This window comes from Actinia tenebrosa, unplaced genomic scaffold (assembly GCF_029948245.1).
Source record: "Actinia tenebrosa isolate PJP-AT-01 unplaced genomic scaffold, QUT_ActTen_1.0 PGA_scaffold1__47_contigs__length_23844297, whole genome shotgun sequence".
NCBI classification, from domain to species: domain Eukaryota; kingdom Metazoa; phylum Cnidaria; class Anthozoa; order Actiniaria; family Actiniidae; genus Actinia; species Actinia tenebrosa.
In genome coordinates this window covers 7,287,823-7,314,742 of record NW_028292578.1, presented here as the reverse complement: position 1 = coordinate 7,314,742, position 26,920 = coordinate 7,287,823, and the positions used below count along the sequence as shown (strand labels likewise).

Below are 26,920 nucleotides of genomic sequence, written 5' to 3'. Positions count from 1 at the left end.
AACTGCTTTTCAGTTAATAAGGGGTAATCGTAATTTTCGACGATTTCTCAACTAGAACGAATTCTAATCGATTAAAACTTACGGAAAAAACTTGCACAAAATTTTAGTAGGCATGGCAGGGCTAGACATGCGGTAGTCGCAGTACCATATTAACAAAAATTAAAGCTCCCGTCCGTCAGTAAACTCTTTCCAGGAGTCAGTTCTAATCAAGAAAATACACTTGTTTTCTTTTCGATCGAGATTGAGATTGCTTAGTTTACTGTTAATTCTAATCTGAATATGAGCAAAAAGGAATGAGGTAGTTACTCTTTATAAAAAGCTATAGCCAAGTTAATGATAATATATTTTCTTAAAAAAAGAAAAATATTATCTGGATACAATGAGATTCGGACCTACCGACAGAAATTTAAAAAAGTAATCGATTCCACTGTGCCATACCCCCGAGACATCCGCAGAGCTGGGGCGGCGTATGGACTTCGGACCTGACGGCGATTAAATCCTTCTGCCCTTGGGTGTACGAATTACGCAAGAAAATGTTCTAGCCGAAGCATCAGGGGAGAGACCAGCCGGCCCCCAGACCATATCGGCTAATCCCTTGCATCTCTGTCACGCACGGAATCGTTTGAAAAAACACTGTTAAAAAGTCTAGTCTATCTGGTGCATTGTTCGTACGGCTATTGTTATGCTGATTCACCTGGAACCGTAGGCCAGTGGAAAAAAACTGGGCTTCAATGACGCTGAGTCAAGTCCGGTTGATCGAAGCTCGTACGTGGATGGGTGACCTAAACACTCACTCAAGGTGTACTTTTTTTCCAATTTTTTTATTTCGAGTTTTTCTTTTTTCTTTTCCAAGTTTATTTTGTAATTTTTTCGTTTTAGTTAAGAAATCGTTGAAAATGAAAACAGTCTGTGAAAATAAACAGAAAGCGAGTAATGTTCGATCAGTGTCAGCCTCTCAAAGATTTAATTCACATTTTGGCAAACGGTCTATTACTATGGGTTTTGAGTGGTTAAAATGCACATGAAATAGTTAGCCATTTCTGTGTCAATCTCCTACTCAGAGCCTGCGTTTCTTCTGGCCTGCTGGCATGATCCATTTTTTTGAGACCAGGATTTCTTGGACTTCCAGTATAAGAGCGCATGCGTTCAAAAACTTGCCGCCGAAAATATATTTTTAAAAAAACTTCCCGATTTCTGATTTTATTTTGATAGAAATAAAAAAAAAAAAAGACAAAAATCTGTTTGAATGCATGATTTTCATTGATAATATTTTACTTCCGGAAAATTGCGCATGCGCCAAAAAAATGGATTATGCCAGAGCACTCGCCTTCAACGCAGGCCAGAAGAGACGCAGGCTCTCGATACGAGATTGTTTCAGTGTTGCTAGCGCATGTCATTCCGTACTATGTACTGACCACTTTATTGTTATATTTGTAGTTGCCAATTCTCTTGATTATAAGGCATTCCTGTTTCTGTCCGAACATGAGCGACTCATCGCAAGGTAGGTATATGTTTATGACTTTATATTAACTGATTCACTGATGCATGAAGGAACTTTACAATTGACCATCACCAGATATTCATATGTGTAAAATATAGTGAGAGGACTGGTAATGATAAACATCAAAACAAGGCTATCGAGTTGAACACGTCATTTCATGTTTTCTTTTTTATTGGAATATGCAAATTGGCTATAATAGTAAATAGTGATAATGATAACGATAATAATTAGATCTTATTAACCGAGCGGGAGGTCTGTACGGGATAATCTTGACCGAGGTCGGAATGTACAGACCGAGCGCAGCGAGGTCTGTACCCGACCGAGGTCAAGATTATCCCGTACAGACCGACCAAGCTCGGTTGATAAGAGTTTTATTATATGACCACTTTTCATTGAAAAGGACAAAATGATTAATATGCGATCGGACCGGTTAATACCGGAGAATCTAGACCAGTCCGCGATGCGATCTATCCAATCAGATTGCTCGAGTTGCTAGTGTCCAGGCTCTAAGATTCACGGTCATATAATAATAGAAAGTACAAACTATAAAAGAGTGCAAACTAAATAGTGCTAAAATGATGATGATCATGATGATGACGATGGTGATGATGGTGATGATGATGGTGATGATGATGGTGATGATGATGGTGATGATGATGGTGATGATGATGGTGATAATGATGGTGATGATGATGGTGGTGATGATGGTGATGGTGATGATGGTGATGATGATGATGATGATAATGATGATGATGATGGTGATGCTATGATGATGATGACGGTGGTGATGATGATGATGATGGTGATGCTATGATGATGATGATGACGTTGGTGATGATGATGGTGATGATGATGGTGATGCTATGATGCTATGATGATGATGATGGTGATGATGGTGATGATGATGGTGATGCTATGATGATAATGATGACGATGGTGATGATGATGGTGGTGCTATGATGCTGCTGATGATGATGATGCTAATTGATAGCTGACTGTATTGTGATCGTGTTAAAAATAACGATAAATGTTGAACGCGTAGTGTGCCAAATTGGAAACAAGCCTCATTTATATATTCTGTATTTGTACTCTAAATTAATTACTATTATTATAACTCATCATTATTATTACTCAATTTTTCCCCCAGCTACGGAGGCCCCACCTATGAAGGCCACATCTGCCCCATCACGTTCAACTGATCATAAATTTATTCGAGTCATAATTTCCGTGGTTTCCTCAATGTGCGTTTTAGTTGCAATCCTGATCTATGTCAAACACAAATCTAGGACAAGAACTAGAGTGAGTACTAGCCATGCCTCTGGGAAAGGGCGGGGATGGGCAGACAGAAACACCACATCAAATCAAAGCTGTATATGAACTGAATTCCTTGAATCAAATTCTTTACAATAAATCAGGGCCTGGTTGTACGAAGCCTGAATAGCACTATCCGACGTACAAATCCGTATCCAGTGGATAAGTCGATGCTGGTATCCAATTACGTTATCCACTGGATACTCAAGCATGTTAAGGCTTGGGATTTTACCGGTTTGTTGAAAAAACACATTTAGTTTAAGCTTAAGCCTCTGAAATGGAGTTTCGGACCTAAAGTGATATTTCGGTTTCTTAAAATTTTAAGCATGGTCTTTTCGACTTCCGGTGGTCACGTGACCTTAAGGAGAGCAAAACAGAAATTTCAAAATGGGCTGGCGGTTTTTATATGAATCGAAAATATTTTTATTTGAAGTTGTTAAGTACATTGACCTTAACAAGAATCTGTCCGGAATAGGTGTCCTTCGCTTTTGGCTAAAGGGATAATTGACAAAACAGGTCACGTGACCGAGTCAAAATATTGAATATTCTTAGTTTTTGCCTTAACTAAGAATGATTTTCAACTATTCCGGACAGGTTCTTGTTAAGATTATTGTACTTAACAATTTCACGTTGAAAAGTTTTCGATTCACATAAAAACCGTCAGCCCATTTTGAACTTTCTGTTTTGCTCTCCTTAAGGTCACGTGACCACCGGAAGTCAACATGACCATCCTCAAAATTTCAAGAAACCTAATTATGACTTAAGTGCCAACACTCAATTTCATAGCTTTAAAATTAATAGAGTTATTGCAGAAACATAGTTTTTCAGCGATCCATTAAAAAACCAAGCCTTAACATGCTTGAGATAAGATTTATCCGTCGGATAGCGCTATCCACCCTTCGTACAACCAGGTCCTGTAGTCACAACTTATTCGTGGTGTGACAATTTTCTCCCAATTCAGCGTGACAACCCTCAAGGGGAATGAAGAGCTATTGTTTTGAAACTCGTCTGGATATCATCATTATTCCTTTCGTATCCTTTGGGATACTCATGAATTTTTCGAAGAGTAAAAGCAAAAGAAAATGATTCCTCTTGAGGTTTGTCACGCTGAATTGGGAAATCATTGTCACACCAGGAATAAGGTGTATTGTATACGAGGGATCGAATTCTCGACTTTCACATCCCCATAATGCCTTGCGTTTTTGGGGGGTAACCAATCAAAAAACTGTCCCAAATTGAAAGGTTTCTTAATTGAATTTATACTATACCTGCTTTTATCTGTACAATACTGATTATCAGTTTATTCCAAGTTATTTTTGCGTGTACAGATCATGAAGAGTTTTGGTCTTACAGAAAATGTATTGACTTACGAAAAAATGTTTAAAATTTACCTTAAACGTATTCAAGCTTCTGTCTTTTTCTTTTTTTTTTTTTTACTTCTTCATTTTATCTTTGGATACCAAACAAGGTATTTTCAACATTGTCTGATCAGCCTTCAGCAAAATAAGTGGGTTACGTTTTTACCCTCTGGTTACCCCCCAAAAACGCAAAGGATTATGGGGATGTGAAAGTCGAGAATGTCAATGAAGTACTCTTTTGCCTGTTTTATTAACAGACTGAGGAGCCGCCCCCCAACAATGGCAGAGATCTTTATGGTGATGGCAATGATAGTAATGGTCGCCACCAGATATACAGTCAATTCAAAAAACGTTGTGGTCGACCGGCTAAAGCCTACGCGACTGGACCGAAAGGAATATGGGTAAAAACCACTGAAGCGGTTAAATATTCGTTCTGAATAAATTGTTCCCGCTAGTAACAAGATAATAATGGCGAGAAACAATCCATCAAATGCTGTCTTCCGGTTTAGGGAAAGAAAAACAAAGTAGTTATGATTCAGTTCACAATTTCGAAAATATGAAGGCATTAAAAAAACGTCTCCTTCAACACTTCCCGCTCGCCTACGAAGGTTCGTGCTGTAAATGAGGCATAACTAGTCAGATAAAATTATGGAGTCAACTCGGCTTCAATGATTTTTACCCAGAGTTCCTTTCGGTCCAGTCGCGTAGGCTTAAGTTGGTCGACGACAACATTTTTTGAATTGACTGTATGAAGGTTTATATACAACTGATATCCATATATATAATAATGAGAAGAACAGTTGACCAGATAACATTATAGTGTGTGTGTGTGTGTGTGTTTTGTTAGTTTTCCTTTGTTTCGTTTCGTTTTGCTTTTGTTTTTTTGAGCGCGCAGCTTCATTCTCAGTGCCAACCTCAATAAATCAATATATAAAAACATTATTCGAAATTCATAATTAGGAATTTTCGTTTTTATGGTTAATTTTACTAAGAATATTTTCTTTTTTCTTTTATGTAGGTGATTTCCTATTAAATAATGTAAGTTGTCCAATTTATATACTATCTATCACTACATGCATGCCGCACTCACACACACCATGCCATGATGTTTTGTTTTTATAAAATCTTCTTGAGTTAAATGGGGAAAGTTTTTACAGAATTACAGTTTAAAGTTTTTTTTCTTCTTTCTTTCAAAGATTGGGTTTTAACTGGGGTAGGTAGAAATACTGTAAAGGGAATTCAGGGGTAAACACAGGGGGGTGCCCGGGGGGGGGGGGGGGGGGGGTACTCTTGCCCGTTTAGGGTAGGGATGTGCCGCTGAGCCCTCTGTACCCTGACCCTGTTCCAGAGTGAAAATCGCTGAAATTCATACCCTGTTCCAGAGAAAGATTGCTGAAAACCCTGTTCCAGAGAGGAGAGAGCGTGATTTCAGATACCCTGTTCCAGAGCGAGCGCAATTTTGTATACCCTGTTCCAGAGTAGCAACGCTGAAAACCATACCCTGTTTGGCGGCACGTACCCGTATAGCGAATATAGGGGAGTACAGAGGGGTAGGGGGTGGGATATCATCGTAAATTAGACAGGTGTTGATATCACATATAGGTTGTTTTAAGGGTCGGGGGATGGTGTTTTCTTAGATTAGTTTATTTTGTATTGTATAAGCTAGAACGACATGACACATTAATAAAGTTTATTATTATTATAATTATTACCATCATTTGAGGAGTTAGATAACTGAAAGGTTAATTTATGTCACCCTCGTAATATAAAGATTTAAAGAAATACAACTGAGAAATAAGCACCACTAGCATTTACCTATAACATTCATATCCATGCCTTTAGTTTTATAACGGTTGGCTACTACTATGATATTTTACATTTTCAAATTAAAATGATAAGTTCAAAGTAAATTAATTTTTATGAATAAATGACAAGAAAATTACGCGAAGAAAGAGAAAAACGAAAAGAAGAAAACTATACATACTATAGTGCTGGAGAACTAGAGTGAATGTTTTCAAGATGATTCACCACAATACATATAATATGGATGGACTGCAGTGTACAAAAAAATCTTCTTTAAATATGATTAAACATTAAGGGGGAAAAAGTGAAGCCCAATGAATGTTTTTTAAAATATCAAAATATTTCGTTTTGTTTTTTTTCCTATCAGAAGAGTCCACCTAATACTTACGACAGCTGCAAAACCATGTTCTGTTCTTTAACTGCAGCAAGCAATGGTATGTATCTGCAAGTTGTTCTTAAATACTTGGTATATCAATACACTGATGTTCAGCCGCTTCTTGACGATCACTGATGCGGTAGGGAGTCAGACGCCGGCTAGCGTTTAATACGATGTCGGATAGAAATATATGGCATTTAGAAATATATTATTGTAAAGAAAAACTGGAGAAGCTGGAAAAAATCGCTCGCACATAAGAATGAGAAGGAAAAAAAACCCTGTAGGGCGGGGTCCAGGAATGAAGCCCAAAACGTACGCACACGACCCGTTCACCGCCAACCACAGATTCGAAGCTTTTTGAATTGATGTTCCATGGACAGAGGGATAGTTCCTCTTACCCCATGATTTCTTCAGTATGAAACCGGAACGTTACTCGCGGAGGAGGGGGCATGCTATGCCCCCCATCGCGTGTTATTACCTTAAAAGCGAAGTCTTAAAGTGTAAAGACCATACACCGGCTCACATTCATTGTTCAACTGCCTTCAATTTCAGAAGCACACATTGATGAAAGTAAACAGATGAAGTAGATATGGTCTCAAAATAGGTAAGAACCTCAAACCGGAGCATCAACAGCAGCTCAGCCCTCCCCAGCATTAATTTTCTTGTTTTTCAATAAGTGTCAAACATTACCATATAAGGGATGAAGAGGCAGACAAGGCCTGGGAACAAGAGCAAGGAAAGCGAAGTGCAGAGCAATAGAGGCTTTGCACCATCACGATGGCAGCCATGACATTCTGATTTACACGAGAAAGAATTCAGTTTCACTGGGGAAAAAAGACTATTGTTGTGCCTCCTGTCATGGCTGAGCAGCAGTAAGGGGGACTCGCGGTCACCATTTGGGATTGCCCGGGAATTACCCGTGTTTACGCACTAGCGTCCCCCGCGGGAATTACCCGTGTTCTGTTATATGTTGCGCGAAAGTTGGGAATATTTGTCTTATATATGCATGAATGTAAAAAGTTCACCAATTAGAAGTGTATGGATTGTCAGTGCCTCGACAACCATGTTTCGACTACCTTTTTTTCGTGTCCCAAAAGATGCCAATCCGTGTTCCAAAAGATGCCAATCCGTGTCCCAAAAGACGTATCGACTACCTTTTCTTGTGTTCCAAAAGGTGTGTAGCCGTGTTGGCTATCGACGCCGTGGTAGTTGCAACAAAGTAGCCACGTGGCCTGGTATGCGAACTTCCCCTATCGTTTTTTGCGCTCGGTAGAGACCTTCCAAGATTTCCAAAAGTATTTGTATTGTCCGTTGTTTTCCCAGCATGTATGCAGCTATACCCGTAGCTATGTACAAATACATGCTATATCTGTGGACAAACAGGTATCTACCATATGGTACCCTATGGATCCATAGGCGTCTAGACACAAAAAACATGTGGTTGTAGATATATATGGCCACGCCAAAGATACTATCCGAAGAGGAGATCGCAGACCTTTTGGAAGACCGAAAGAATGGTATGGGGCTGCAAAAAGTAGCCAAAAAGTATGGTATAGGAATACCCAAAATACGCAGGATAGAGCGAGAGAATGGTGTAGAGGTTGCAATACCCGAGAAGCCGCCTACTACGGATCTGCAGAAACATTTTTTGGAAGTGCAGGATTCTTTTGCTATAGTGTTGGACGACCTGCAGAAAGCAAAGGAAGAATTGCTGGAGCGAATAGGCGATCTGGAGAAACAGCTGCCAACCGCGGCGGAGAGCGATTTGGAAAGCCTATCCAGCGAGGCAGAGGATTTGTCCGAAGAAGTAGAGGAGATATCCACGAAAATAGACTGGCAAATAGCTGGGAATGTGCTATTCGCCGTCTTGGGTATTGGAGCGCTTGTTTGGGCCGCCAGACAAGAACCCAAAGTCGTGTACAAATATATTCCAGAGCCGCCAAAGCCTAGGGAGCCACCAAAAAAACCAAGCTCTCGAATTCCGGAGATGGAGTAGTGCAAAGAGTTCCAAAATACATTCCTATCTTTGCAAAGAGTCCAAAAAAAGGTTTTCGTATTTCTTGTTGCTTGTTAGCAATCCCACAACAAAACAACACGAAATACGAAGACCTACTTTGGAAGGCCGCTGTGGTCCAAAAAGATCTATGCAATGTCCTAGGTGGACACGTGCACCAATCTATCCTTTCTTTTGTTGGCGGTGGTCTTTTCCCTGCCTATCTTGCAGTACAAAGGCGGCGAAATATGCGCCCAGTCTATTTTTTGCGCCTCCAAGAAGTGTCCCCAGACGGGCGTGGTTGCATGTTCCGCGGTGCAGCCCTCCAGTACGCACTCGGAGCATCGGCTGGACAGGAACAGAATGGTCCTTTCTTTGCCCCTGTATGTGGTTTTTGCATAGCGCCAACATTGGTATTCGCCCGGCTGCATGCGTAGCGCCTGCACGCATTCTTTGTTTGGCGGCGCTGGAACTTCCAGTAGTCTGGATGGATTTTTGGGTATTGCATAGTCTATCTTTGCCGCCAATTCGTGGTAGGTGTCCAAGCCGGGGCCTTCCGGTACGAATATCGTGGCTGCGTTGTTCTGCCACTCCAACAATATTTCCTCCCCCGGCACCGCTGTATGCACGTAGCCGCTTTCGAACTTTCCTGCCGCGAATGCATCCAACATTGCAGCCGTAGCCCAAGCCACCGACGCTTCCTTGCCGCTGCGTAGGACTACGCGGTGCCCTTTGGCGGGCCAATCGGGGTCTTTGTTCCTTGGTTCTGCGTATCCTAGTATTTTGTAGTCGCCCGGGGGAATTTCTTGCATGCGGTGTACCTTCGTATGTGTTTCGAACAGCAACTCGCACAGCTTGCCGCTGCGTCGGCGAGTCCTATCCAACAGCTTTTTGTGCTTTTCCAACTCTTCTTCTATCTTTCGCCTGTCTGCTTCTTTTTGCCGCAGGATGTTCTGCTTTTGTTCCGACAGTTCTGCGTGGTATCTTTTCGTGGCTTCGACCCACTCGTCGCCTTCCAAATCGTCCCGTATGTCTTCCAAGCGCTGCTGTCGTCTTCTTTTGGATAGGAAGGAGATCCTGCGGTCCGTAGGCACTTCTAAAATGCCGAATGGGCTTTTTTCTACTCCCAAGCGCTGTGCCTTCTTCGTACGCCATATCCACTCCGCGTGTTCCGTAGTTGGGAGAAAGTCTGCGATGGTAGGAGCATTCGCATGCACGCGGGTGGGGAACTTGGATTCTGCCAGCACCGTCGGGGAGTCCTTCGTGTAGCATCGCAGCGGGGCTATTTCCACTGGATCCAATTCTTGCACGTCTATGCGAAATATGGGGCATCTGCGCAGGCCAAACTCTGCTATGGTCCAAAGTACGCACTGCTCCCACTTTTCGTTGCCCCGCACGCGCACACCGGCTATTCTTCCTGTTCCCACATGGCAGTACCAAGCTAGGAAGATTTCTTTTGTCTCTTCGCAGCAAATACACAAACATCTGTCCAAATGTTCGGCAAGTGCCAACCACATGTTTTTGGGTGGCTGCACCACAAATATGTCTTCTAGCGGTGCTATGGTTTCCGCAATGGCATTGGTGTGTTCTTTGGAGAAATCTCTGCTGTAGATGGATATTTCCACGCGCGTACATCCTCTCTTCTGCACGTCTGGATGCAGGAATGTTCTACGCAGGTGGTCGTTCGGACAATCCACGTACTCTGCCAACTTTGCACCTACGGGGTTTTGCACTTCTCCGGCTTCGAAGTTGGATACTATCTTGTTGTATATCTTCGTCCGTTTGCCCTTTTCCAGCCAGGTGCAAACGTGTTCGCCCACCGAGTGCGTGTTGTCCAGTATGGTACCTTCGCGCCAACCAGCTTCTCCTTGTTCTTTGTAGCCCATTTGCCGCAGGCGGCGCACCAATGCAGCTCTATCCAAAGTACCAGAGAAATCCTGCGTGTAGTCGACGGAATAGATGCCATATCCGTGTGCTTGTAGCAAGGTGGAGAACTTGGCAATGCCTTTCTCTACGGCTTCTATGGGCAACTCGGAGGTGTCTACTTTGGCTACGAATGTGGCTGCATGTTCGCCGTGCAGAGCATTCCACTTGTTGGACAAATGGGCTACGCGGTCTACTATGTTTCCTTTTCTACACGTGTGCGCCATGTTGGTCGATAGGAACATTCCAAAGGCTTCCGTGGCCGCAATGGATATCTTCGAGACTATTGCCTTTGCATTTCTGCAAACCCGCCCATACAAGTCTTGTTCTGCGACGAACCCATACACGAATACGTCGTCTACGAATGGCGGCAATCCTCCTAGCGGCTGCAAACTGGTAGTACCTTCGTTTCCACGCAAGTAGTCGCATTTGGATATGTCCGGTAGTAGGTTTCCGTCGTGGGCATTGTCCAGCAGCAAATGTGCTAGCAGCCTACTCTTCGCACGTATGCCCATCTCTTGCAATGTTGTTGAAATAGTCTTTTGGGAGTCCATCTCTATATATAGGGGGAGAAGCAAATACTACGAATGTGGCCTTTGTTGGACAACGCACATCTTTTGGGACACGAAAAACAATCCGTACACTCTTCTAGGCGTCCCAGATATCTTTTGGGACACGGATTGGCATCTTTTGGGACACGGATTGGCATCTTTTGGGACACGGATTGGCATCTTTTGGGACACGAAAAAAAGGTAGTCGAAACATGGTTGTCGAGGCACTGACAATCCATACACTCTTCTAACCCTCATTTGCGACACAAATATTTTAACCTTCGCAAACATAGCAGCAGTAAGGGAATCTTCGCGCAACACATAACGGGACACGAGTAATTCCCGCGGGGGACGCTAGTGCGTAAACACGGGTAATTCCCGGGCAATCCCAAATGGTGACCGCGAGTCCCCCTTACTGCTGCTTGGCTGCTATCACGTGGTGGTGCAGAGCAATAACATATATCCGTTATAAAACTTAGAAATTTTCACAAAATAGAGCAAAGTGTTGTAGGTCCAAGTCTACTAAACTTACTAATTAGTGCATTTTTTTTTTTTCAGTTTCCCCTGGACATATGTTGTCTTTTCGTTTCGTAATTTCACGGGACATATTTATAACTCGTTGATTTTCTATCTCCACAGCCTTCTAAAACGTGTATACATGATATGCAAGGGGTTGTAACAAAACCAAATTTACAGATCATAAATAGTTCGACTATGTACAGTCGAACAATTAGACTATGAACACAGTCTTGAAGGACTATTACTATATCTCATGAAAGCTTTAAATAGTGTGGAGAGACGGGACTGCTATTTTGAGTGATGATGCGAGCCAGGTCAAGGTCTAACCATTTGTAGATGTTATTACTAAGCTAGTATTTTCTCAGTTAAAACTAATACTTGTATATCGGTAGCATTGTGTTTGATTTATTCTCATCCTACAAGTCAGGACTCCACTAATTAAATACAGACAAACAATGATGTAATTCTGGTTTAGTCCAATAAAATCTATCGATTATAGCAGTTTATTGATTTGTGGTAACATCTATCTCCGTAACAAGACGCAAAAAGGTTATTGTTATTAAACACTAGTCACGTGTTGATATCAACTCAATCATAAAATGAATACAGCCCAAGTCTCTTAGCTTATAGTCTGTGAACAGCCTCCAACACCCTTTCCCATATTTACTGGGATAAAATGGAGAGGAGTACGCACGCTACTAAGGTCACTACAAGCCCTGGTCACTGCTCTGTATCTTGAGGGAAAAACTATTTTATAAGGGAAAGATAGGTTAACAGTTGGGAAGAGGGTCACTTTTTTGCATCACTCAAATCTAGGACGCATTTGGATTTACGTGGAATCAATTCATAATCTACTTAAAATTAAGAATGTTTAACTTTTAAAGTCAACACAAGATGGTAATCAATCTTGATGCATGTTTTGGCATACGATGTCGTTTGAAGACTTCGCACTAAGAGAACCATGCTTTATGAGCTCCACAGAAACAGAAAGAAAGAAGACTGATCCATCTTGATTGCTGTAAACACCAAGATGCATAGTTGAGTTCTTGGGATGCGAGTAGAGTCGTTGTCTGTGATCTCGTAAAGTCGGTATACATGTGTGGATGATGTTAGTAATTCTGCTGCTGATTACGATTACGATACCGTCTGTCTCCTCCTGGAAAACAATCAAAACACTGTCAAACATGACAAAAACACTGTCAAAAGTGTTTTCCCATTTCCCTTGAGTATGTTGTCTTTCTTTGCGAGGCCTATATCAATATCGCATGCTATTTCTCGTATAAACTAAAAGACCCTCGTTTCAGATAAAATATCCGTTCTTGCAGCAAAAATTGACATTTGAGTTTTTGAAGTTCATTAAGTGATGCGTGTTGGTCAGCGAATAACACCTTAAACATCTTGTATCTATACTACCTCCCATTCAAAGAAACTTGGATTTTCATGAAGAAACATTAAAGAAAAACTCGTATAGTTTTTGTATGATGATAAACGAGGTGTGCATAAGGTGGAGGGGTAAAGGTAATGGTTTATGGATGTGCTGGATAAACAGGATGCATTGTGATCTAGCTTCGGTACAAACAACACCATATTAGCACGATGAACAAAAGATGTTTGTACCCAAGCTAGACAACTATGCACTATGTTTGCTATCTCAGAAAAGCTCTAAGGCACTCAGAATGAATTCAAGGAGGATACCTTGTCTGTCTTTGTACTGAAAGAATCCGCCACCACCATGTTTTTGATCATAAATACGCTCATTATTTTCGACAAGAGTTCCAACCTGGTAATAAGAGAGAGTAGAATTACATATACGAAAACTGGTAATGATACCAAATATTTATGTATGAAACAAAATCTTTCATTGATCTGAATGAACGAAGCAAGAAAGGAAGATAGAAATAAATGAATGAATGGAAGGACAGAAAAAAGGAAGGAAGGAAGGAAGAAAGAAAAAATGGAAGGGGAGGAATGAATGAATAAATGAACGAATGAATTGAGGGAGGGAACCTGTATCAGAGAATTGTAGTTTCATTTTACCCTCCACGTTTCATCAGGAGTAAAAATTCTCATCATATCAGGCTTGAAAAATGAAATGAGATTTATGAGTGGTGGTTATTGCAAATGAATCTAGAACTGTTGGTTGTTGGTTGTAATGTTAGTGACCTACCTTCTCTGCTAGCTGTATGGCAAGGTTTTGTACCAATGTTGGTTCTGCTCCATGGTGCATTACTAGTGTCTGTGTTGGCTCATCCCACGACGCCTATCATATTAACAAACATGATTGATTCAAATGAGCACATTACAGCTGATTCAGAGCTTAGTGCATGACATCTTTCTCAGGTATGAAGATATGCTTCCTTTCAATATTCTAAATCCCAGGTAACTTGTAACCAATGCCATGATTTTGGCAAGCTATGAGGACAATATGGCAAAGCAAGCATGATTTCAACATCAAAGCCTGTATCAGAGAATTGTAGTTTCATTTTATCCTCCACATTTGATCAGGAGTAAAGTTTTCTCATCATGTCAGGCTCTCTTCGTTGACTATTTCCCATCATAGCCAGGCAAACACACAGCATTCTGGTATAGTTTGGGTTCTCACCAGATATCTCATTGGTAGTTTTCATTGTTAGAATGTTTATAAGTCAGAATACACCTTTGAGTCTATATTATGGACAAATTGTTACAGGCTTTGGGGGACCAAGGCAGTTATGGCCTTGTGGATCAGATCATAGGTAACCCAATACCTGGCTATGCTTTTAACCCATCTCAGGGGCAGATCCAGCCTAAAATAAAAGGCGGGCTTGAACGAATTTTGCTTGACTTAAGTAACTGCTTATTTTACTGTTAATCCATTACTTAGATCAAATAAAACTATATATGACTGAAGAGGGTTACAGACCCAGCCTTTGCCCCTCCTTTTGTCCCCCTTGTCATCCTATTGAGAGAAAGAATATCTAGTAAACAAAGTAATAATACTTAAGGGGATGACACAAACCTGTAGTTCTTCATTGATGATCATCTTGCTGATGGTGCTATGGACCACTCCTGATGGTAGTTCAAACATGTCTGCCAGGGTATGAAGACTAGTGGGAGAGATAGAAAAAACAGAATATAAACTCCAATAACTATAAATATACAGTAATAACAAAATAATACATAAAAAAAACAATTTTCTTTCACTTCAAGTGAACTGAATTGTCCCATGAGAAATAAGTAGACCTTTAAACTGATGATTTTATACATCAAGAGATAAAAAAGAAAAATGGACCAATAATAGATATCTGAGGATGTGGAAAGAGTTAGTACAAATATCAAGGGCAGATCCGGGGGAGCGGGGGCAAAGAGGGGCTGCAGCCCCCCTTCAGCAGAAAAACAAAGCAAAACAAAACTGAAGAATTAGATCCTTTTTTTATCGTTTTTCGTTGTGTTGATGTAAGAAACTCAATTAGCCCCCCCCCCCCCCCCCCTAAAATTTTAGCTGGATCCGTCCTTGAATATCACCATGGTGATGATAGTAATATAGACTTTGTAACTTTGCTTTATGGGATTGTCCAGTAGAGTTGTGGTTGGCAACTTTAACAACAATCAATCAGCACAGCAAATTCAGACAAGAAGAATTTGTTTACTGACCTGAGAGAGTCATACACACTACTGTATGTAAACAAGTATGTTCTCAAGCTCTCTTCTTGGAGTTTCCTAAACAACAACAATCAAACAATGTCACACTTTTGAAAATAGCATAAATTTTATTTTGTAAGTATAAAACAGAAATGAAAGCAAAACTATAAAAATATATTTCATAGGAGATATACCTATGAAGTAATTGACGTAATTCACTATGACGTCACTGCTTGTTTATGTGGGGGATAGAATCGCCAAATCCAATAGAAAATTCAACAAAATTTGCTCCTAGCAAAACAGTTTAATCTAAAATGGCCTGGTTCGGATATAATATGTGTTAATATGTACTAAAAAATATTCTGAGAATTTGCTGGCTATTCTACTTCTCTTCGTGGATTGATACAGGTTTTAGAACAATTTTCATTGAATTTGTGTTGATTTGACCCCGGCCTACGACCATGATCCTTTGCGTTTAAACAATAGATTGTTGAAAATTGTTATGATGTGACGTCATACTGAATTAGGGCAATTGTGTACTTGATGTTAATCAGATGTACTGTATATTCCCAAACTAAGGACTCATAGAATGAGTTTATGGGCCCAACTCTCAGGGAATACATGTCTAGTTCATAAGTCATGACATGACAACATCTTAATACAAGAGTTGACAGACAGTGAAACAAGACACTTGATATACCACATGTGAAAGTCATCTCTGGGTAACAGACACACAGAGAAGTATGATTGACACTTGTGGCTAGTGGTTTTTACTTGTAACACAAACATGAGCTTAACACATATAGGTACAGTATTTGGATGGCTCAGAGGTAGTACTGTATGCCTCTAACTTCTTATGTCCAGGGTGGATTCCTGGACTCGGCATTACATGTGAGCAGAGTTTAATAGGTCTCTCTCTTTTGATGCCTGTCCTTCTCAAGAAATGTCATGCCCGTACCCTAGAACATGGCCATCATGAAACCATGTCAGCATTTAATGTATACTTAATAAAAGTTGCCCCATAGAGGGTGATAGAAAACCTACATAACACTTTAATCAGTTTACATACCTCAATAGCATTTCTCTGACTTGTTCTGGTCTGCTGAATAATTTCCAAACCTAAAATACACAAATTTTCAATACAAGTGAAGTTAATTTGGAGAGAAATTTCTATGGTAGGCTCTAAGACATGTGATAAACGTGATTTATTGTAGTCTAACTTGGGGCATGATGAACGAAAGATGTTGTTTCCCAAGGTAGACCACAATGCACCAGGTCAGTCGTCTAAGTAATAGTCCCTTTCACAGTTCCCTGCACCATCTTGAAAGGTAGCCATGCCTTTGCTTCGAAGGGACATAAACAGTGAGCTTGCAATGATAGAGACCTTTTTTAACAACTTGGACTTATTATTATTATTCACAGGTCTCTATCACTGCAAGCTCACCCTTCAACTCATTTCAATGCAAAGGCCAGCTACCTTTCAAGATGGTGCAAGGAGCTCTGAAGGGGACTATAGTCTATGGGTCTTCCTATAGACATAATGCAACTGTTAGGAATTCCTAAGGGTGGCGTTCCATACCTTGACAGCCATGATGTAGTCTCTACATTTCTTCCAGTCTCCTGTCATCATAGCTTTAGATGCCGCCACAACATGTTCTCTCATACTCTCCGGTGGACCTGATAATAATGATCATTAATAATAATTTAATACTTATATTTCACATCATTCATGGTAATCGTTAAAGGACATGGCAATCAAATAAACCAACCACAGGAGACAAAGCTGCTGTGTATCCAGTAAAAAAATGTTTGGACTTAGTAGCATACCTGTCAAAGAATCTGGCTGCCGTATCCTAAGGAAGGCAGTTTGTATTTTTTAATTTTAGTTACTGGTTTAGTTAACTTACCAACAAGAGCTTGTTTTTCACTTAGTCGTAGCTGATAATGGAAGCTTTTACTGATGATACGTCTTCGGAGATCATGAGCATGGGCTAAAACACAATATAAAAATAATGATTATCATAAAGAGATTGTTGTGTCCCAGAAACAACCTCTGGGCTGAATGACAGATTGAATAGACCTCTACTACCAGACTCCCTTGCACACTTTCTTTTGTTCAGTTCATTAGCACCCATTGTCTTACTATTCTCATGAGGGAATACAATTTTAAAAAAGAAAGAAAATTTACGAAGCATCTTGGTAGTGGGAGTCAAACGATGAAATCATGCAAACAAAAATTTTATGTAGAGAGAAAAACTGGAAAACCCAGATATGAAATATTCATGTATGTATTACTCATTCATTCCTTAGTTAACCAACCATCTGATTATGGGTGTACGTAATGTTCATAAACATTGTGAATTGTGATGTTAGTGTGCCAACCATTTGAACAATAGGATTTGTCGCTTTGCTTTGTTGGATTGTCCATTAGATTTCTGGATGCCGAATTAAATAACAACCAAAACAAATTTTGTTATTGTACACCTACCTATTCATTCATTCTTTCTTTCATTCTATCATTCCCCCTTTTTCATCCATTTATTTGACATTTTTTAAAACTCATTAATAATTCATGAGGAAAGCACAACAGAAATCACGACCGTGAAGAGTTTTGTAAATCTGATACAGAATCCTGTTCATTTGCATAAACTTTAAGAAGGATTTTCTTGGCCAGATTCACTTTAATTTTGAAAATTTTAGTGAAACACAAAGGAGCTAACCTAGACGTTTGATAAGTAATCTACAGTATTCGTTTCCGTGTTGTATCCAATATACAAACTCTTGGCTACGCCTCGAGTTTGTATATCGGATACAACATGGCCACTCATACTGTATATATTACATACATATTAAACGTATTAATATCATTACCTGCCATGTAAGGGACCTCAATGAGCATGGCTGATGTCAAGTACACACATTCAAGTAGTTCCAGGTTAATATGCATGTGAAATGGAACCTAAATATATCAATAATTCAATCAATCAATCAACCAACAAAAATGAATTAAAGAAAGCTATCGAGTTCTGAACAATAGTAGAAAAAATATTTAAATTTATTGGCTAAGAACACTGCATGGTTGTTAGCAGTGTTGCAAGTTATGTTGAAACTTCATTCTACTTTTACAATGTTGTGTGCTTACAGAGGAGGACATGTGCAAGGTGTATCAAATGCTTGCACCAAATGCTTGCACTGTGTGCTTGACCCTAAAACTACTAATGTGTATGATAAATGTCCTTGAGGGAATTTATAAATTATATACTTTATGTTGTATACATGTACATTACCTGTCTTCTTTTCTCAATCTTCTCTTGTTCTGGAGTTCTTTCATACTGCCGCTGCTGCATAAGCCCCTTGAAGGTAAAAATGTGCAGATACAATAAATCATTAAGGATTATTACTATTATTTTTATCTTTATCACACAGTATTTAAGTATAAAGAACACAAGTTTTAAGTTTCAATAACTTTTCAGTCTTTCTTCTACTTATGATATATAATATATGTTTATGATGAAAACTATAAATGGGTATAATATTTTGAACTTGTAGCAGATACGTTTGAGCAATCTTTTTTCCATATTAATTGAAAGGAATGTTTAAAATGAAAACTATGAATGGTTATACAAACTGCTTACCTGTGCAAGGAGTTCCTTAGCACGTCCACTAGACTGAACATCATGAAGAGCATTATGCGCATCTTTGATCATGCCGTGTCTGAAGGCACAAAGTCCTAAATGCACCATCGTACGATTATACAAGATCTGAAAGACAAAGAAATCCCATTAACATCCTTATTTTCTTTGAAAAAATTCTTCATGAGGACAGGGTTTTTATTCTCCACTGGACTGCTTAGTGAATACAGTTATTTAATCTGCATAACATCATGTAGTTAACAAAAAGGCAGTCTCCATGGTCTGTATTTTACTGTGATCAGTTCAGACAATTGTATTTTGATCCTTCATGGTTGATCAAGAGAATAATGTCTCATCATTCACAGTAGTCTTGTTACATAATTAACTTAAATATTTTTTATTGAAGCTTAAAACAACCTCTGGGCTAATCTAAAGTTGGGTCACAGCTCAGGGCTCATTTAAGTCAGGGCATGGATAATTCACAGATCAAACCCAGAAACAACCTCTGGGCTGATCTAAGTCAGGGCATGGCTAACTCATAGACCAAACCCTGAAACAACTTCTGGGCTTATCAAATTCAGGGCATGGATAACTCATAGATCAAATTGGAATTAAACTCTTTGGGTTTCATGGAGGGACAAAAAATGGGACACCACTACACCACCCTTGATTTCCTAAACACAAATTATTACATCCTGGTTTCATATACCTGTGTTGGGATGTCAGAGTGTTGAATTGTTTCCTGTAAATGTGACATGAGCATTAAATCCCTTGCTTCGTACCAGCGATCATGGAGAGCATGATGAAATATGTGACAGAGCATTGCGCGGGTTCTAATGCGGTCAGAAGTATCCTTGGAGTAGATATATTTACAAAGATAAGCCATGGTTTCAGCAGAATTCTCTTTATTTGTTTCCTTTGATTTTTCTTGGTTCTCCTTTTCCTCTTTAGCTTCTTTTTCCTCTTTTGCTTCATTTTCTTCATTAGTTTCTTTTCCTTCTTCACTTTCCTTGTTGTCTGCTTTTGAATTGGGTTTCACAATCATGTCGGCATCAATCTAGACCAAAACACACAATATATATTTTTAAATTACAAACCAATGTTTCGTAGAGATTAGCAAGCACACTAATTTTTGTTTGAAGTGTGCAAAAATGTGTGAAATGATTTTCAGACAATATTCTAATGAAATACCAGGTGAGCAAGTATACTAATTCTATGTCAATATTTTGGTCAAGTATCAAAAGTTTTACATTTCGATAATCTTCACTAGAACACATTCCCTGTTAGCAGAGCCTATTTTCTTTTCATTTTGGTGGAGTGAGAAAAAAGACTCTGCCGATGTAGGACATTATACTTGTCGCGCCTGTGTAGAGTAACTTAGCAACGTTGTCATGATTTTGACAGCCGCTCTCATAATGGTGCCATGGTGTGTTAAATTATGTTGCTCATGAGCACTACATGTACCAGGTCAAAAACCGGTTTTAAAATTGCCATGGACGGCGGTGTAGCAAAGGAAACACTCTACATCGGCAGAGTCTCCCTTCTCCCTGCCTAAAAGAAGGGAGAGAAAGAGAATAGACTCTGCTAGCAACACGTGTATATTCTACACAAAAAGGCTAACCCTGAGCAACAGAGAATTTGAAACCAGAGGAACATAACCACATGTACGTGTATAAAGTAAAATTAGCATTAACAAGTGAAGTGTAACTAGCATACCTTGTAATACAAATGCTCTATTCTTAACAGATATACTCTACAGAGTTCTTCCCTGGAGCCTTTCTTTTCCAGGTAGCTTTGAAGACGTTCAATCAGTACACACACTTGCTTTTCATCCTTGAGCCTAACAGAAAGCAGATAGAAAAGAAGATAAAACCATTGCTAATTCCCATAGACCGTCTGTGTTACAGCAGCAGTTTCATACTACCACTACCAGGATTCATTGCACACTTTAATTATGTTAATTAAAGGCCACCATGGCAACCCAAATTTTATTATAGCTAATTAGAGAGCAGGAACATTTGTTTAGTCCGAGCCAGTCCATATTCATTGGCAAGGGAAAAATCATGATGCTATTCAAAGGAAAGATTCCTGATTGACTAACAAGCAAAAAAAGTGTTAGGGTGGGCACCATAGCAAAAGTCACACTGTAAAAATATAATTCACAAACAATTCAGTTTTTCTACCTGTCAACATATTCAGTAGAATGACAGTCACAGCCCTGCAGCATTTTGACGTATTCGGCATCCATTCTTTCTATCACTGTTAATACACAACCACGTACTTTCTGTACTGTCTCTGGTTTCTTTGGAAGGAAATTTGATTTGTAAATGATTGAGACAGATTCAAAACAAGTTAAAAGTTATATTGATATAGAATGTAGAATGCAGTGCTTATTGCACAATGCCATGATAAAGTCACGTACAATGTATTTTAAGCCAGTCATTCCTTGTAATGTAGCATTCACTATCCCCCCTAAGATGATAGTACAGATCATTTAGGATCCACTGGAATGCAGAATGAATAGGACTTTTCACCAAGTGCATTATTTTTTCCATTTCTGACCACATGTCATTCTCTTGAAAATAATATTCTTTGGTTCTGTTGTATCTATATTCATTTGTCTTTATTCTCATGCACAAATGATAAGCAAAGTAATAACACTCTAGGAAATGACAGGTGGCATGAAATAGGAAAAGTAACTTCTCTTACATCAAATGTTTCATTCTCTTCCAGAATATTTTCTCCAACTAATATATTTGGATTATTCTCTAGTATAGTCAACAGATCACTGATCTCCTTTAGGCACCTGCATAAGAAGATAAGGGAAAAAAGGTTATCAATTATTGACGTAAAATACTATTATCATTGAACATACTTGGCATCATCCTCTTTCTCTATCTATTAGCCATTCGGAAGATTAAGACTGGGGGATGCTGGAATTTTAGAAGGGGGGTGACTATTACAAAGGTTTTACCAGGAATTTGAGGAAAAGGGGGTGACTGTTACTAATTATATGTTGAGAAGGTTGAGCAGAATCTTAGCAAAAGGGGGTAAATAGTCACCTATTTTAACCACCACTGGATCTGTCCCTGCATCTTGGAAGTATAATGTTCCCTAAGCAGTTCCACAATGCACTGCAATGCCAACTTGACCTAGTTTTTTCCTCAACCCCCACCACCACCAGAATATCATCATCGATGATCTTTGGCATCAACATCACAGCCATGTTCATCAGTATCAACATCATGGCAATCATTTAAGTATCACCCTCCTTATTTAATGTTTTAACCCCAGCACACTTACTCTCCCCACATCTCAGCCTTCATACAGGTTGCTACATTAGGATTGTAGTCAAATATGGATGATATAACGTTGAATGTTAACTTGACTGTCATTGCTTCACCTATAACAATAGAACAAGAATTTTGTTAATAATAAAGAAGACCTTATGACTGGATAATCAGTGCTGATTTTTTGATCATGAAATTAATGCAGTGATGTAAAATTACCAAGATCAGCTCCACTGGCAATTCTTCGTAGTTCCTTTAGGAAACCAATTTGTTCAGTTCTATCAGTTCCCTGGTAAGACAAAACAATTGTCCATTAGGCGATTTTTACATGTCCTTGACCTATGATAGGCAAGAAAGAGGACGTGTAGGGTATAAAAAGAGAGACAAATTTGCATTGCTTACCTTCTTTCCTCTTGCTGCTAAGATTTCATGAAGTTTCTTAAGAACTACAGGATGAGTAATCTCTGTATCTTTTGGGAAAAGATGCTTGGCCTTGTCCTATAAGAAGTAAGAATCAAACTCATAAAAAAGCTGATAAGCTTTCTCAAGGTTTTGGTAATCAAAATCTCCCATCATTCAAGGTTTTACAGCATCTTTTTGTTTTTCCATTTTATATTGAACACAACTCTCTGGAAGATCATTTTATACATGTATATTTATGTATAAATGAAGAGACTATTTTGTATAAATAAAGATTACCATACCATACCACCATACCATACTATCCCCTCCCCTCCCTACACAAAACCCAACGCACTAAACTCTATTTCAATCCATCAGTTATCCAGACCTAAAGTAATGGCTGGAAGTGATGACCAGCTGATATCTGATTGATCAATATCTGACCAGTCAATGTGAGCATTTGAGAGGACCAGGTGTATTCAAGACAAGTTTCAATGCCAGATATTGTATGTTCAAATGATTAGCTGTAACCTAAATCAGCCAAGAGGATGGTACAGAGCTTGGTATCATTTGGGTAAAACCTTAACCCAGGATTTCCAGATGGATCATTTCCTTCACTTACTGTCAAGCCTTTGACCTCTATCCATCCCTCATTATCCTCTTTCTCTACGATCCTGGGAGCTTTCTTAATTTTCTTGACTTTCTTTTCTCCAGCAGTTTTTTCTCTGTTAATTCAATCAAGAAAAAGGTTTCCTAAATATTTATTAAAACTCACAACACGATGCTGAGCATTGCATGGTTCCCAGTACTAGCTGATTGCAACCCAAGTCAGGATTAAGGCAGATTAACATAGACTACTTTAGTACTTTATGATACTGGCTTATAATGTGTATAACATTAGTAGTTGTGGTTGTTGCGGCTTACTTTTTCAAGAACATACTGGCTGTCAGTTCCATAGGAGCTCTTTCATCCATTGAACTCTCGCTTGAAGACTCTTCTTCACTCTCATCCCAGTCTATAGAAGACTCATCGGAGTCACTTGCTTCTCCACTCTGTTTGATAAGGGAAAAAAGCGTGACTTGATAAGAAAAAAAAAGTGTGACTTGGTTAATGACGAGCCTAGGGCTTATATGCCGAATTATACAAAATAGTATACATCTACTAAGCAAATTGAAAAGCAGTATTCATACAGAGTTCCTTAACCGTCAATAAAAAAAGAATTTCATACCTGTTTTGCCACCTTTTTCTCAGCAGCTTTCTTTTTTAACAAATCACTGGATATCATTTTAGGCTCATCTTTGCCAGATTCCTCTGATTCAGACTCTGTAAAAAATGAAACAGATTAACATCAAGAGTGGATAAATGTAATTGGAAGCCTCAAATAAGCCACTTGCAGCACTTCAGAATGCAGCTCAATTTGGAGGAGACTGAAATTCATTTTGTTTTGTCCTCCAAATTGAGCTGCTTTGATGTCACATGCAAGGGGTCTATCTATTCCACGCTACAAACCTGATTCCTCCTTTTCTGATTCTCCAGACAAAACAGGATTCTGACAAATAAATAATAATACTGCTTTAACTTTATGACACTTTTATTGCCAGAAAAGTTCCAAGGAACACGGCCTAGTAAAATATGTCAAAATTGAAAATTGTATATTACCTCCCTGTATTTTTCAATTTCTGTTTCAAATTCCTTGTTGAATTTTTTGAGCTTCTGACGCAGAGTTGACAATGACTAATAATCACAATATACAGAAATTAAGTTAGCAATTCTCATATATATTATGTACTCTATTGAGTGCTCTACAAGCTTGTTTACCTTAGCATTTACTTTGCTAAGCTTTTTCCTTGCTTCTGTGTCTTCCCAATTCTGAATAAAATAATATGTACTTATCTTTTTAATGTCACCAAGAATAATTTAATGCAGAAAAAAACCATTCAATGATGTACCAGGACAATATTATTAGTACAATGAAAATTATAAGGAGTAACATTTCTGCTTAAGACAATTATTTCTTGAATACTCTTGCAAAAGTAAAGTACTAATTACAATGTTTTAACTAGTACACTGTTGTATACAGCATTTGTTCATAGCATCATTTTAAAAAATACACAAATTTCTGAGTGAGCTACCCTATTCAAATCACCATACCACTTTAACGAAGGTTTCAAGATCAGCCAAGCAGCGAATGTAGAACAGTGGTATTCCTTCCTTATCTACGACACCCTTAGCTTTATTGTAAGCTTTACCAAGGTTTTCAAACTCTGGAATAAAAGGTTGAATTTTCAATAAGCATGCAGAATGCTCTGAGGTGGGAGAAAGTAGGAAAAGGGAAAATGGAAACAAAATGCGAGTAGTAGTAGGAAAATTAAAACAAAATGGGAGAAATAGTAAGAAGTAATTCTTTTTAATATACACAAGGAATATAATTGTTTTAAAGAACCAGTTTGCTTACCTGAGAAAACTTTGGACATGTCTTTAATCTTTTTGTGGTTTTTGAGTTGCTTGATAACATTTTTGAGCTCATCAAACCTTGAAACAAAGACAAATCAGCTTATAAGATACAAGCACCAGCACCAACATCATCATCATATCTTCTACAAACATTCTACAATCATCATCTCTATTTTCATCATCATCATTTTCATCATCGTTACGACTAAAACCATTATCAGCATCACCAACAACCATATAACATCACCACCAACCATATAATATCACCACCAACCATATAACATCACCACCAACCATATAACATCACCACCAACTAAATAACCCATATATATGACTGTCATAATGAACTTTAAAGGAGTTCTCAATGGATAACACAAGGTAGACTTTAAGCATCAAATATGTTACTGTAGAATGCAGTGCTTATTGCACAATGCCATGATATGGTCATGCACAATGTATTTCAAGCCAGTCATTCCTTTTAATATAGCATTCACTATCCCCCCTACAATGATAGTACGAATCATTTAGGATCCACTGGAATGCATAATGACCACTATAACCTTAACAATCATCAATATATCAAAAGCATATCGGCAGTATATATTCCATACACTAAGGTCATTTCCCCGTTAATGGCCTATACTGTACCAAAAACAGATGCTTTTGAAAATGTTTATGATGTCATTCACACCGGCACATCTGTTGATTGCATTATTTCAGATTGAGGGAAAAGGCTTGTGTTGACACAAAGCTTTCAATGCATGTTTCAAAAACACATTGGTATGGAAGTGGCTTAACAAACCTCTTTCTACACCAACCTCAACGTCATGTGAACAACAGTGGCATCATGTGTAGCTGGCTTGCATTATCATCAAGAATACTCTACTACTACATTGCAATCATCATACTTATAACTTTACTATCAGTGAAACGCTTATCGGTAGATGGCCAGATTTAGTATTATTGTGAAAAGATCATGGTATAAATTGCTAGACCTTGACAAGCATGATCAAATTGCTTTAATGGATGTCATTAATTCTGTGCTAACAGTGAAGATACCATGAACTTTTCGCACTAATGTAGGATTTTCCAATCAATATAAAATATTCTTCCCTGCTAGCAGAGCCTATTTTCCTTTTGTTTTGGTGGAATGAGAAAAATAGACTCTGCCGATGTAGGACATTATACTTGTTGCGCCTGCGTGGCGTAACTTAGCAATGCTGTCATGATTTTGACAGCTGCTCTCATCAAGCGACGCTTGGTGCCATGGTGTGTAACATTTACTCATGCGCACTACATGTACCAGGTTAATAACTGGTTTTAAAACTGGTTTCATTTGTCCACGATCGTGGATGGCGGTGTATCAAAGGAAACGCTCTACATCGGCAGAGCCTCTCTCCTCCCCGCCCAAATGAAGGGAGAAAAAGAGGAAAGACCCTGCTAGTAGGGAAAAAATTCTTATATGATCAATGTACACTAGTATATTGGTGCATGTAGGTGTACCTTTTGTCTTTTTTACTTATAACCACTCTCTTTGTTTCTTCTTCATCATCACTGAATACAAATGCTCTATTGATGATAATAAAAATACAAAATAAGTGCAAACTCCCCTTTTAATTTCTTTACCATGAACTTCTTACTTTAATATGGGTTTCAACCAGAAGAAGCAAGCGAAAGCAAGCAGACAAAAAGCCGGTTTTAGACAGTTCCATTAGATTTAGAAATAACTATTTCTACCATTTGAACCCTAATCTGTTAAAACCAGCAAAAAAAATGCTTGAATGTGTTTCTCATATCTTCAATGAATAAAAAATTCAACTTCAGAAATTCTCACTAAAGACACGTCAGAAATCCAGAGCCCAGCCACGAGGGAGGGTTTCCTAAAATCAAGTTACGACTTTAATCGTAAAATAAAGACAAACACAAACCTAGAGGTGACGGGAGCTTGTTTAACAACTACTGGCTGTTCATCTTCACTTGTATCACTCTCACTGCCTGAACTAGCAGCGAAAAAACGCGACATTTTTGATCTGATTTTTTCTCCTTCTTCGAGGACGAGAATCAAAGATGGCGCACGTGCCTTGTCGAGAAGACCCCCCGAATTTCCTACGAAACCTTTACGAAGTATCTTCGGGATCCGACAATCGCCCGATGATTGTTTCGTTCCCATGCTCTCTCGTGTTGGT

At 38.9% G+C, this 26,920-nt stretch overlaps 2 protein-coding genes across 8 annotated transcripts in view; one reads left to right on the top strand and one right to left on the bottom strand.

Annotated features, from left to right (window-relative positions):
• LOC116296221 (uncharacterized) overlaps nt 1-11,836 on the top strand; it is a 15,929-nt gene extending 4,093 nt beyond the window's left edge. For 2 of the 7 annotated variants that reach the window (XM_089032785.1, XM_089032783.1), the window contains exons 6-12: nt 1,438-1,501; nt 2,649-2,800; nt 4,428-4,482; nt 5,189-5,208; nt 6,341-6,407; nt 6,902-6,953; nt 11,456-11,836. In XM_089032785.1, coding sequence (XP_088888911.1) covers nt 1,438-1,501; nt 2,649-2,800; nt 4,428-4,482; nt 5,189-5,208; nt 6,341-6,407; nt 6,902-6,936 — 393 coding nt within the window. In that variant the 3' untranslated portion in view covers nt 6,937-6,953; nt 11,456-11,836. Of the gene's footprint in view, nt 1-1,437; nt 1,502-2,648; nt 2,801-4,427; nt 4,483-5,188; nt 5,209-6,340; nt 6,408-6,901; nt 6,954-11,374 lie in introns of those variants that run through there. The other 5 variants (XM_089032787.1, XM_089032784.1, XM_089032786.1 and 2 more) reach the window with 5 other exon arrangements.
• On the bottom strand, nt 11,806-26,822 carry LOC116296209 (eukaryotic translation initiation factor 3 subunit C). Its single transcript, XM_031704202.2, has 28 exons — nt 26,663-26,822; nt 26,238-26,303; nt 24,736-24,812; nt 24,432-24,544; nt 24,099-24,149; nt 23,940-24,014; nt 23,790-23,829; nt 23,509-23,603; nt 23,205-23,332; nt 22,903-23,005; nt 22,281-22,376; nt 22,098-22,167; nt 21,892-21,991; nt 21,298-21,394; nt 20,772-20,890; nt 20,305-20,428; nt 19,298-19,645; nt 18,592-18,717; nt 18,244-18,309; nt 17,828-17,915; nt 16,864-16,947; nt 16,536-16,633; nt 16,026-16,075; nt 14,969-15,034; nt 14,334-14,421; nt 13,503-13,595; nt 13,031-13,115; nt 11,806-12,491 (listed from the first exon to the last, which is right to left on the bottom strand). The coding sequence occupies exons 1-28, from the start codon at nt 26,755-26,757 to the stop codon at nt 12,445-12,447; spliced, it is 2,688 nt and encodes an 895-aa protein (XP_031560062.2). The 5' UTR covers nt 26,758-26,822; the 3' UTR covers nt 11,806-12,444.
• Between the last annotated feature and the right edge of the window lie 98 nt (nt 26,823-26,920).

What these genes read in the sequence shown, in the direction of transcription:
- LOC116296209 (XM_031704202.2), bottom strand. Translation starts at nt 26,757, where the DNA reads ATGTCGCGTTTTTTCGCTGCTAGTTCAGGCAGTGAGAGTGATACAAGT. An exon ending in TTAGCAAAGTAAATGCTAAG is followed by an intron (nt 24,015 to 24,098) that starts GTAAACAAGCTT and finishes TGTGATTATTAG; the next exon opens with TCATTGTCAACTCTGCGTCA. An exon ending in TAGAGGTCAAAGGCTTGACA is followed by an intron (nt 22,377 to 22,902) that starts GTAAGTGAAGGA and finishes TACTTCTTATAG; the next exon opens with GACAAGGCCAAGCATCTTTT.